The 11891-nt window shown below is 43.8% G+C and overlaps 2 protein-coding genes across 2 annotated transcripts; one reads left to right on the top strand and one right to left on the bottom strand.

Annotated features, from left to right (window-relative positions):
- Positions 1 to 202: 202 nt before the first annotated feature.
- bcl2l16 (BCL2 like 16) lies at positions 203 to 1350 on the top strand (the record flags this gene model as incomplete). Its single annotated transcript, XM_080004326.1, is given in 4 exon segments — positions 203 to 408; positions 410 to 476; positions 479 to 587; positions 1206 to 1350. Coding segments are annotated over 4 exon segments (507 nt in total). The 5' UTR covers positions 203 to 222.
- Positions 1351 to 1810: 460 nt separating this feature from the next.
- Positions 1811 to 4414, bottom strand: LOC307232619 (tubulin beta-1 chain). The gene is made up of 4 exons (XM_080003721.1): positions 4312 to 4414; positions 3323 to 3431; positions 3120 to 3230; positions 1811 to 3022 (listed from the first exon to the last, which is right to left on the bottom strand). The coding sequence occupies exons 1-4, from the start codon at positions 4366 to 4368 to the stop codon at positions 1962 to 1964; spliced, it is 1338 nt and encodes a 445-aa protein (XP_079859847.1). The 5' UTR covers positions 4369 to 4414; the 3' UTR covers positions 1811 to 1961.
- Positions 4415 to 11891: the final 7477 nt, after the last annotated feature.

Genomic DNA, 11891 nt, shown 5'->3' with positions numbered 1-11891 from the left:
GACAGAAAGAGTGAGAGAGAGAGCATGAGAGAAAAAGCTAGAGCCAAACAGAAGACAACTCTGCTCCGTGATTGGTGACGTGGGAGAAGAAGACGGGGTGAGAGAACGAGACAGATTGCACTGTGATTGGTGGAGTAAGGAGAGTGAGACAGACAAAGAGAGAGTGAGACAGAGAGATGTGATGGGGGGGCCGTACATGGGGGATTACATAGGGGGGTTGCTATGTGTCAGCCTATGTGTCAGTCCAAGGTCCCAGAGGCCAGGGGCCAGGGCCTACACAGCTCGGACCCCCTGATGAGAGAAGCCCACCTCACTGCCCATGACTACATTGACAATGTAACCGCAGGGGGAATGGACAGCTCCGTCGCGGCAGCGCCATCACGTTACACTGCGGCGCTGCGTCATGCCGGGGGACGAACTGCTGCTGCGCTTCCCCATCTTCTTCAGCTGGCCCCAGGTCTTCCAGAACATGACCGAGGCACGGCCTGCCCGGTGCTCATGAGCATCTTCCTCGAGCACTTCTCCCCCCCTGCCTGGACCGGGACTTGCGAGGGGTCCTTCCACAGCTCAAGGAGGCCATGGAGAGGGTCATTTATCCCAAGATCTGGGACAAAGGTGGATGGATGTCTGGTTTCCATTTTGGAATTCCACACCTCTTGCTGTAGTCATATAGTCATATATTTTGTCACACGGGTAAATTGTCTCACCGTTAATATCTTCACCATCAGAGGGCGCTACTTAAAAGTCTAACACTAGTTTTGTGCCTCTCCTTGGTCTGATGTCACGTCCTGTCTGTGAAACGCAGAGCACACTGTCAACTGAGGTGAACACTGATTTAGTTCAAGTTCAAGAGATTATTTGTCACATACATATACATACGGCCATGATTTAACATCTTTCACATTCTAAAGTAAAAAATTGAACTTCACATTGTTTGTAAAAATCACCACAATTATACATTTGTACTTGATAGAGGTGGAGAGTCACATGTCACTCACTATTTAAATCCCCATAAATATATACTGAAATAAGATACGAAAATGAAATGAACGCAAAATATATGAGACTTTGTTCTTTCACTTGGTATGCCATTTATCATATAACAATATGTATTGATCCGAAGATCTAAAAGAAAAGTGTGACAAGACACGCGGGTCTCCCCTACAGTGTGTGATGTGTTTGCTCCTTGTCGTCGTTGTTGGCAGAGTGGGGTTGTCACACTTGGGGTGCAAGCAGGACCTGGAGCGCCAGGTGAAGACAGTGTGTCGTTGGACGCTGCTGCTGCTGTCTACAAGCATCCTGTTACCGCCGGTGGAAAAGAATGACTTGACCGACATTGCCACCTGCTGACCGCAATGTAATAAAAACCTAATATAATACGTGCTTTATTCAATCAGCACCACTTTTGTGGCAAAATAAATTGTCGTATGTATCATCCTGCAGAAACTAATAAGCACCTTCATAATCTATAGCATGGGTGCCCCCTTGCTGGATGTGTCATTCCACATTAGTGTTGGGAACAATTGGGACATGTCACAAAAGGCATGAACCTTAGTGTCATTAACATTTGTAAGTTAAACATGTGCAACAGATGTGACAGAATTAATAACCCCAAATGTTCAGCCAGTAGACAGAATTTAGTCAATATTTAAACACCAAAGTCTATGATCACCTGAAAAACTGGTCACTGGAGTATTTAAATGCCTTCAACTGTACAAACAAGGCACGCTACACTTTATCTACAGTGTAGCTTTCAATTTAGCAGTCATTCACTGCTTTATTAGATACCCAATAACCAAGGGCAAGAATCAAGACATTAAGCAAAACTTTTATTGACATGTAGTTTCTGTACAGACAGATGACACACAGGAAGATGATAGTTGAACATTAAGAATGAAAGTAACACTGGAAAGATCTGACACGTCAGGAAATTGTACAGCTTAGTTGCAGACATTAGACATTTAGGCCATATCCTCCTCGCCATCCTCCTCAAACTCCGCCTCCTCCTCAGCAGTGGCATCCTGGTACTGCTGGTACTCAGACACCAGGTCATTCATGTTGCTCTCTGCCTCTGTGAACTCCATCTCATCCATGCCCTCACCGGTGTACCAGTGGAGGAAAGCCTTGCGCCTAAACATGGCGGTGAACTGCTCGGAGATGCGCTTGAACAGCTCCTGGATAGCAGTGCTATTGCCAATGAAGGTGGCGGCCATCTTGAGCCCACGGGGTGGAATATCACAGACGGCGGTCTTGACGTTGTTGGGGATCCATTCCACAAAGTAGCTGCTGTTCTTGTTCTGCACGTTGAGCATTTGCTCATCCACCTCCTTCATGGACATGCGCCCGCGGAAGATGGCGGCCACGGTCAGGTAGCGTCCATGGCGGGGGTCGCAGGCGGCCATCATGTTCTTGGCATCGAACATCTGCTGGGTGAGCTCTGGCACTGTGAGGGACCTGTACTGCTGGCTGCCTCGGCTGGTGAGTGGGGCAAAGCCTGGCATGAAGAAGTGCAGTCGGGGGAAGGGCACCATGTTGACGGCGAGCTTGCGCAGGTCGGCGTTCAACTGGCCTGGGAACCTGAGGCAGGTGGTGACGCCGCTCATGGTGGCAGAGACCAGGTGGTTGAGGTCACCATATGAAGGGGTTGTGAGTTTCAGGGTGCGGAAGCAGATGTCATAGAGAGCCTCGTTATCAATGCAGTAGGTCTCATCTGTGTTTTCTACAAGCTGGTGGACGGACAGAGTGGCGTTGTAGGGCTCTACGACTGTGTCCGACACCTTGGGAGAAGGCACCACGCTGAATGTGTTCATGATGCGGTCGGGGTACTCCTCACGGATTTTGCTTATTAAAAGGGTGCCCATACCGGAGCCGGTGCCACCGCCTAGGGAGTGTGTGAGCTGGAAGCCCTGGAGGCAGTCGCAGCTCTCCGCCTCTTTCCTCACCACGTCGAGCACAGAGTCCACCAGCTCTGCTCCCTCGGTGTAGTGACCTTTGGCCCAGTTGTTACCGGCACCGCTCTGACCTGTAGGACATTAAATATGAAAGGCACGATGCCAGAGTTGAAAGGACATACATTATTGATTGGAATTGCAGTAGGTATAGCAACGATGGAAACTCACCGAAGACAAAGTTGTCAGGCCTGAAGACCTGGCCAAATGGTCCGGATCTGACAGAGTCCATTGTGCCTGGCTCAAGATCGACCAGCACAGCACGGGGAACGTATTTGCCACCTTTATGTAAAAATATAAATCATCAATACAAATTCTTAATAAATATTTGTATCCATAAATGAACAGGTCAATCTTTCAAGATTGCGCCTTACCTGAGGCCTCATTGTAGTAGACATTGATCCTGTCTAGCTGCAGGTCACTGTCCCCATGGTATGTGCCAGTTGGGTCAATGCCATGCTCATCACTGATCACCTCCCAAAACTGTTAAAATAAATATAAAATGTTTGCGTTACATTAGATCCGTCTTGCAATTGCCCGACATGACCATAGTTCTGTGTAAGCGCATCACGCCCTCCCCCCTTTTCAGTCAGTACTTTTAAATAAACGGGATATTTTAAATAACCTAAACGGCCGTTTTCCCTCCGCCCAACATTCGGCGCGCACGCCAGACACCCCATTGGCTGAGAGCCATTCGCCGTGAATTTAAAATTCATGCTACGTCATCAACCGAAGCACCGCCTCTACAGCCGCCGCCGACCAAAAAAAAAAAAAAAAAGGCGCGGCGCCCGCTCAATGGGCTTCAATCTAGGTCTTAATGAATCAACAGTTATTTCACCAAAACGCCCCCGTACTGCGACATCCGCAGAAAATCAATCAATCAAGCTGATCGCTGGCAATCGCACCCATTTTCCACGCGATGGAGAGCTTGACTTCTCTTTTTTGCGCATTGCGGTGGCTCAAGCAAATTGCTGTAAAATCGGGTTGAATGGAAATTAAAATAGCGTTGGCACCCAATCAAGCGTTAAAGGTCCATCACGGTTTATATGTCAGGGCCCCGCAGTCGTAGAACATTATCCCCGCAGATGTGTCGACTAAAGTAGAATTTATTTCATTGGAAACACAATTATTTGTTCAGAGATTATCGTTAATAAACCGAAATAACGGTTCCCAATCCGGTCTGGCGACCAAACTGATACACTGGTGGAAGGACGGCTTGCGGTAGGGCATGAGGCCCAGTCGAAGCGACAGTCCCAGGGTGTGGTTTCAGACACGCAGACAAAGAAGCCGGGTTTCCAGCTGGTCCATCAAGAAAAGCGTTACAGTGTACAGTTCCAAAACGGGTTTTAACAAGAGAACTGACCTTTGCGCCGATCTGGTTTCCACACTGACCGGCCTGAAGATGAACAATTTCCCTCATTTTGACTGGCGGCGATTCGGGCGGCACGACAAGAAAGACCGGCGGCTGTGCTTCTGTGAGCGGGCAGGCTGCGCGCTCCCTGTATATATGGCAGAATTGAGCCCGCCCATGGCACAAATGACTACATACCTATTGGCGGAAATTCCCGAGCGCCCCTGACTGACACCCTTTTTGACCAATCGCATCATCAATGTCGTTTCGCCATTGGCTCGGCGGGACTGTCAATCAGAGTTGTCGTTAACACGTGACTCCGTCGTCTACTCTTTGAGCCGTGTGCTACTTCCTGCGTGGCGGAGCTGCGCTCTGACAGCGAGACACTCTCATGCGCGGGCTATTTCCCATGGTTGCCGTAGTTTATTACCCGAACGGTTGTCTCAAGGGCTATTATGTGACCGAAGATCAACATTTTAACCAAACGACGAGGAAATGCGGCGCGCAATTGGCCTTGCTTATCCACAGTGGACGTGTCTCATTGTGAGATGACACTGCGTTTGAAATTCAGGCCCAAATTATTATAACAGTAGCTGTAAAGGAAATCAAGTGTGGTCTTGGTTTGGGTGTGGTTGACAAAAATGAAAGCCCGCAGGCTGCTACTGACATCTTTCTGTGCCACAAGCATCCTTTTGATTTAGGTGTGGATGTTTTAACAGTATGCGTAGAACATATCTGAGGACCTTTCCATTTTAGGTCTTTGGGCCAATGATGCTCGCGTCCAAACTGACTTGGGGAGTCGCCGTGGATGGAGATTTTGTTCCACCAAAGCAAATGGTCAGGGATGTTAAAGCAACGATGCGTGCCGCACCATAACATTCCTGAGATTTAACCATGATTATCTAATGGTATTTTGTGCTGGCCAACGAGCCGCAAGTCTGCCCTCCTCCTCCGAAAAAATGAAAGAAAAAAAAAAGACACGGCCAATACAGGAGAGCACGGTTTACGGTACCATTCAGAGCTCAGAGTGCACGTCTGCCTGTGTGAGGGTTGAGGGTGCGGGTGTAGTGTATGTCAAGAAAACAAGTTGTGGAATAAAGGCAGATGGGCTTATTAATAGTTAATCTGAATGCCAGGCAGGAATGTGTGTGTGACGTCAACTCCACCGCCTGGGCACAGTTGCCATGGCCGTGCCCCTGACGACACGGAGGAGTATATTGTCCTGGCTTGGCTGGTGGTTGCTTTGTCGCTATGAGGGCCGGCGGTTCTGCAGTGAGCAGCCGGAGACCTTTTGGGCATTAGCAAAGGGGCTTACTACTGTATCCACGCATACCGCACATTTCCGTGCCGATTAACCCTCCTGACGGAGGCGCAGTAGGAGCAACCGAGGCTTTCTGGGATCCGGTGAATGTAGTCGTCGGCCAAAGACAATGGCGTTTGCTTGCGTCTCACACATCGCAGCAAAGAACGAGCAGCAGGCTTCACGGTCAGGCCGTCTCGGCCTCTGCGCTGTCACAGACACTGGTGTGCTTGACCAAATCTAGGTCAGGTTTGTATGCAATGTAGCTTAATGCACAAAGGCATACCCTGTTCAGCTCCAAGAGGGGTAGGGGGAGGGGCGCGGTGTCTCAGAGAGAGGATAAGTAAAGACAATAGTTGATTTGATATACTGGCTCGTACTGCCATTCTGTTCCCTTGAATACAGCTCATGGTCTCCAGTTTTAACAGCCCCAGCAAATCGACACATTTTATTGGCCGCGCAAGGTTAGTTCTATCACATTTCGACATCATTATCAGCTCCTACGAGTCCATTTTTTCTCCCTTGAAAGACACAGATTCTCTGATCCACCAGGTCATGTCTTTCTTGTGGCAAGTTACTCGCAGCTGCAATGTGCGTTAGAATGTGAGCACTGAATAGAGCCGGACAGGGTGTGCCTATGCATCTAGGGCAGAAAAAGAGAAAAGAAAACTGTCTTTTGATCTGGATTCGTATTGTTTGCGGTGTAAGCCTTTAACCCAGTCCGCTGCATCTGATCGATGTTTCATTTGTCTTCTTTCTGGGGATGAAGGGCGTCGCCGTGGCTTCGAGTGGTTTGGAAGGGGTGATGAACAGGCAGGCTGACAGGCTGAACAGGTCGAATCTGCACTGATGTGAAAAAAACAAAAACCCTGTTAAAAACCACCTGAGATTTGCTTCCCTAATAGGCTTTTCCTCAAAAGAAAAAACCTTTCATCAGATCGAGGCACTTTTATATAACACTGCAGGCCATAATGTGACAAAGGAAATGTTATTCTCTCTCTGGGGGTTATTTTTTTTGAAGGTAGCATGGCGTCCATTGACTCAGCATCTTTCAGGACACTGCAGCATCCAGCCACACCCACTCCTGCAGCCAGCTCACCAAGACACAACCACTCATTCTATTAATGTGCACAATAACACATAGAAAGTATATAGTATTACAGTATTTGTACAAAGTCTTTTTTAAAAGGTGTAAATATAGAATTGTAATTCTGTTAAAAAAAATCTATTTTTAGAAAAATAAAATGTACTCTGCATTTATATACTGTATGTATTGTATATTAAATATACATTTATATACAGTGTATTGGATACATAATACATTGGCTTTAAGATTGTTTTCAAATAAGTGCTTCCAATCATTTAAAAGCTTAGTTCATATTAGCAAACCGTGCAAAAGAAGCAAACATTGTTGCAACAGAGGCACAAACATGACCTCATCGCCTGCACCGTCTTACATGAATATATGAGAGTCCAGAGACCAATTTACTTGTGGAAAAAACACCATTATGGTTTCTATACAGCTGGAATCCCGTATACATTCATACGATGAAATTGCAACATTTTGAGTTCCACCCCTCTCAAATGTGCGTTGCAGTTTAAGTAAAAGAAAAAGGAACACGCATAGCATTAGACATTCAATTATTTTTGCAAAATAATAATGTGTGAAACACTATGCACTTAATCTAGCTGTATCTGTAGTTTATATACTACCATGTCACACCCAAATATTTGTATTTCTTAGGTTGGTATTGTGTGGTATTGATTTTCTTCAACTGGGAAAGAGGGCTTAGTGGTTGATGGATGTGTGTGTGTGTGTGTGTGTGTGTGTGTGTCTGTGTGTGTGTCTGTGTGGCGGGGGTGGTGCGTAAGACAGGTGTTGGCCAGGGGACAGCTGGGATCTTGTACAGTATGTCTGCAGAGGGAACCACCGATTAACCCACATATCATCTTACCGACTCCTCGTAGCAGTAGTCATCCAATGTAAAAACCCAACTCACACGGCGACCGTATCCTTCAAGGCATTCCAAGGACAATGGCAGGAACATCTGCGCCTTTGTAATCGAGTTACACCCGGAACTGGCGTGTGGTTAAAAAATTGACGGGAAGACGCCGTGGCTTGAGTGGGGGGGGGGGGGGGGGGTCCACTGAATAATACAGTGGAGCAAATGTATCCTATGATTGATTTTCTTTCCAGGCAAAACCATAAAGATATGGGCGTGTGCGTGTGCGTGTGTGTGTGTGTGTGTCTTTAAAAGTCATACCTCGCTGTCTCCATGGCTGTTCTCCAGAGGGTTGAGTCAGGAAGCCCAGCTGATGCTAATTTGCCCAGACAGTCATCGGCAGTCTATGCACAGCCGCTCCTGTGGAGGTTACAGGGTTCATGCGGGGAAGGCACACACCACGAACACAGCTTATCATGCCATGAAAGAAATACACAGCACGCTTAAAGCTCTCATATTTTTCCAATTATATTGATTTTAACATTCCATGAAGATAGATGATGATAGTTTGGGGAAAGCACCAGGATGGCATACTTACATCCGGTGAAATACATTGCACATTACTCTGGCAAGTGCATCCCACAATGCATTTTGAGGGAAAGAGGCCAGTGAAAGCAAAAGTTTTGCTGCAGCGTCGTCATCTGCGCCTGCTTTTATTTTATTTTATTAATAATAATAATAATAATAATAATAATAATAATAATAATAATTTAAAAAACATCTCAAAGAACAGATTTGACTGAGAATGATATAGCATAGTCTATTGCGATGAGCATAAGCAATTCCTGATGCAAAGTTTTAATTCTTTAAAAATATCTATATATATATATTGGTTTGCTGCTTGTTATCATCCATATACTGTGTAACCATGGAATCATGGACCCATGATAAGTATGGGGCCAACCCTATGTCCCAGACAGCCCCATGTTCTCTCAACGCAGAAGAAATGCCCATTTTATGTCCGTATCACTGGTATATTAACAAAAATGCTAAATCCACACAAAAATGGAGAAAATGCAGTGTGTGTAGAGTGGGGGGTCTTTAGTGGATTATGGGAGATGTTCATATCAGCAATAATGCTACCTTTGTTGCTGTTTTCTAATATATATTTAAAAAATGTATCTGGATAATGTATCTACATAATTCTATTCTAATTGATTCTTACAAGGTTAAAATGCAATAACATGTAAAAAAAACCCTTCATTGGAAATCCTTCCTATCACTGTACAGTTTTGCATTCTTGTGCGCAATGTCCTTGAATAAGAAATTTTATCGTGTTGTGTTGAACATTTAGAGAGACACATCCCTCTACTTTCCTCCCTCATTTACTGCCATAACTATGACAGGAAGAGGCCACGTGACCAGTTGCTGTTCCTGTTTTCCTGGACTTAATAAACTCTCTTTTGTCGATACATGTTGTCGTCCAATGTTTCTATGTTTATTTTTTACATGTATATGTTGTTGTTTAGCTTTATGTTTATTTGTCTCACCCATGGTGATTTTCCCCCTCATGGAGTAGTGATTATCTGTTTATAGACCAAAACATGGTAAGATCGTTCTCCAAAGAGGGAGATTGGTGGCTGTACAACAAAAAAACTGTGTTCCTGTCATTCCTCAGGTCCTCCACAGAACAGAGTTATTGCAGCAGTTCTTGATGATTTAAGAATTAATAAAGAGTTGCATTGCAGGTTGAGAAGTTGAACTCCACTTGCAGACTAACTCTGTCCTGGATGCAATGACATACAAATACTCTGTGTTGTATGCCCAGCATGCTGACAGCACGGGTTAAGAAAAACAAAAAACAACAAAAATAAAATAAAATAAAATAAAAACAAATAAAAAATAAAATAACATTTACCAAGACATCTACCTACTAGTGCGACCTTGTTTGTTTATTTCAACTGGTTTAGGCTGATTCGCAAGATTCATTGCCCCACGGCTACTTTCACATTTAATCCCTGCTGTCTTGATGACTTTTTCAGAAGTTAGAATTCATGCAGATCATTCTGAAACAAACAATGCATCCGTGCATCGGGGCACTGACTTTCTTAACTTTAGGAAAATATTAATACAACACTTACTGCCATTATAGGCTGTAAATTACACTGAAATAGACAGAATAAAGATTTCAACCGTAGGGGAAAACATGCCCTATTACAGTGATTCCAAACCTATGGGCTGTGGCCCACCAGTGGGTATATATACACCCATATATATGTATGTATATATACATACATACATACATACATATATAGGAAGTCAGTGTCTCGATGCACTGATGCATTGTTTGATTCAGAATGTTCTGCATGAATTCAAATTTCTGAAAAAGTCATCAAAACAGCATGGATTGAATGTGAAAGTAGCCGTGGGGCAATGAATCTTGCCGATCAGCCCAAACCAGTTGATTTGAGTTGAGATATATATATATATATATATATATATATATATATATATATATATATATATATATATACATATATACATACATACATACATACATACATACATACATACATACACACACACACATATATATATACATACATACATACATATATACATATACACACATACATACATACATACATACACAGTATATATATATGTGTGTGTGTGTATGTATATATAGGACTAGTCCTTGCCCTATATTCACCGTATTGCAAGTGGGCCGTCAAATCATAGGCAAAACACATAGACTTTGTTAAAAAAATTACAAAAACGTTTATGCCAAGCCAAGGAATGTAAAAAAAAAAATTATCTCATGGTATTTTTTCTTTTAAACCTTCGAAATGCATCATCGCTGATAGACAGGATCTTATGTTAGGGCGTAGTACGTCCGAGCGGGACCGCAATGGACATGCACCTGTACATTTTTGAACTTGTGGTGATAATCAAAATAGATAGTTGGCTTGCATCAGGCACACTGAAAAGGAAAGAAGCCATTGGTACATCATCCACAAGCGAAGTCCCGGCGGGACATCGGACAGGCGGGTCAGTCCCACCTGTCAAACAAAAAAGAAAGGTTGAGAAAATACAGGAATACACTGAATGTTGAGCCAGCTCTTGCCTGAGACTGTCATCCCTTAAGCCAGTCATCAAGCATTTGGTGTCTGCCATGCAACATCAGCTTTCTCATTAGATGAGTTCATATTAATGTGCTCCTGTTATTGCTAGTTTTACATTATGAACGTCACCCGAAAGTTCCATAGATATAAGGTTATCTTCAACCCACCTCTTTTTTTGATTTACAACTACTGCGTTGTATGTATGAGATTGCATATGATTCAATTAATGTCTTCTGAGAACGCACTGTTTGGCTCCCGTATTACTTCTGGTCGGATGGAGGCTGTGAACACTTTTGAGATTTTCAAGTTGGCCACGAGTCCGAAAAGGTTTGGAACCGCTGCCCTATTATCTATTTCAAAATGTGTTTGAATTCAACTGTGTCCACTAGGTGGCGATATACATAAATGCCCCAACGGGAGGTGTTATAGACAATATTATTAAGGTTAAGCTTATTGAACCAGAGATGAGAAACATTTCTTAGGCTTAGGTTTAGGTTAGGTTTCTTAGGTTTAGGTTAGGTTTCTTAGGTTTAGGTTAGGTTTCTTAGGCTTAGGTTAGGTTTCTTAGGTTTAGGTTAGGTTTCTTAGGTTTAGGTTAGGTTTCTTAAGCTTAGGTTAGGTTTCTTAGGCTTAGGTTAGGTTTCTTAGGCTTAGGTTAGGTTTCTTAGGTTTAGGTTAGGTTTCTTAGGTTTAGGTTAGGTTTCTTAGGTTTAGGTTAGGTTTCTTAGGCTTAGGTTAGGTTTCTTAGGCTTAGGTTAGGTTTCTTAGGTTTAGGTTAGGTTTCTTAGGTTTAGGTTAGGTTTCTTAGGTTTAGGTTAGGTTTCTTAGGCTTAGGTTAGGTTTCTTAGGTTTAGGTTAGGTTTCTTAGATTTAGGTTAGGTTTCTTAGGCTTAGGTTAGGTTTCTTAGGTTTAGGTTAGGTTTCTTAGGTTTAGGTTAGGTTTCTTAGGTTTAGGTTAGGTTTCTTAGGTTTAGGTTAGGTTTCTTAGGTTTAGGTTAGGTTTCTTAGGCTTAGGTTAGGTTTCTTAGGTTTAGGTTAGGTTTCTTAGGTTTAGGTTAGGTTTCTTAGGCTTAGGTTAGGTTTCTTAGGCTTAGGTTAGGTTTCTTAGGTTTAGGTTAGGTTTCTTAGGTTTAGGTTAGGTTTCTTAGGCTTAGGTTAGGTTTCTTAGGCTTAGGTTAGGTTTCTTAGGTTTAGGTTAGGTTTCTTAGGTTTAGGTTAGGTTTC

This window comes from Zeus faber (genome assembly GCF_960531495.2).
Source record: "Zeus faber genome assembly, chromosome: 7".
Lineage (NCBI taxonomy): Eukaryota > Metazoa > Chordata > Actinopteri > Zeiformes > Zeidae > Zeus > Zeus faber.
Note: the sequence above shows the minus strand (reverse complement) of the source record. Positions and strands in the feature narration are given on the sequence as shown.

Excerpts from the sequence above, each read along its gene's own strand:
- LOC307232619 (XM_080003721.1), bottom strand. The coding sequence starts at position 4,368 with ATGAGGGAAATTGTTCATCTTCAGGCCGGTCAGTGTGGAAACCAGATC. Across the intron at positions 3,432-4,311 it reads GAAACCAGATCGGCGCAAAG|TTTTGGGAGGTGATCAGTGA; the intron begins GTCAGTTCTCTT and ends TTATTTTAACAG. Across the intron at positions 3,023-3,119 it reads GCCTGACAACTTTGTCTTCG|GTCAGAGCGGTGCCGGTAAC; the intron begins GTGAGTTTCCAT and ends AATGTCCTACAG.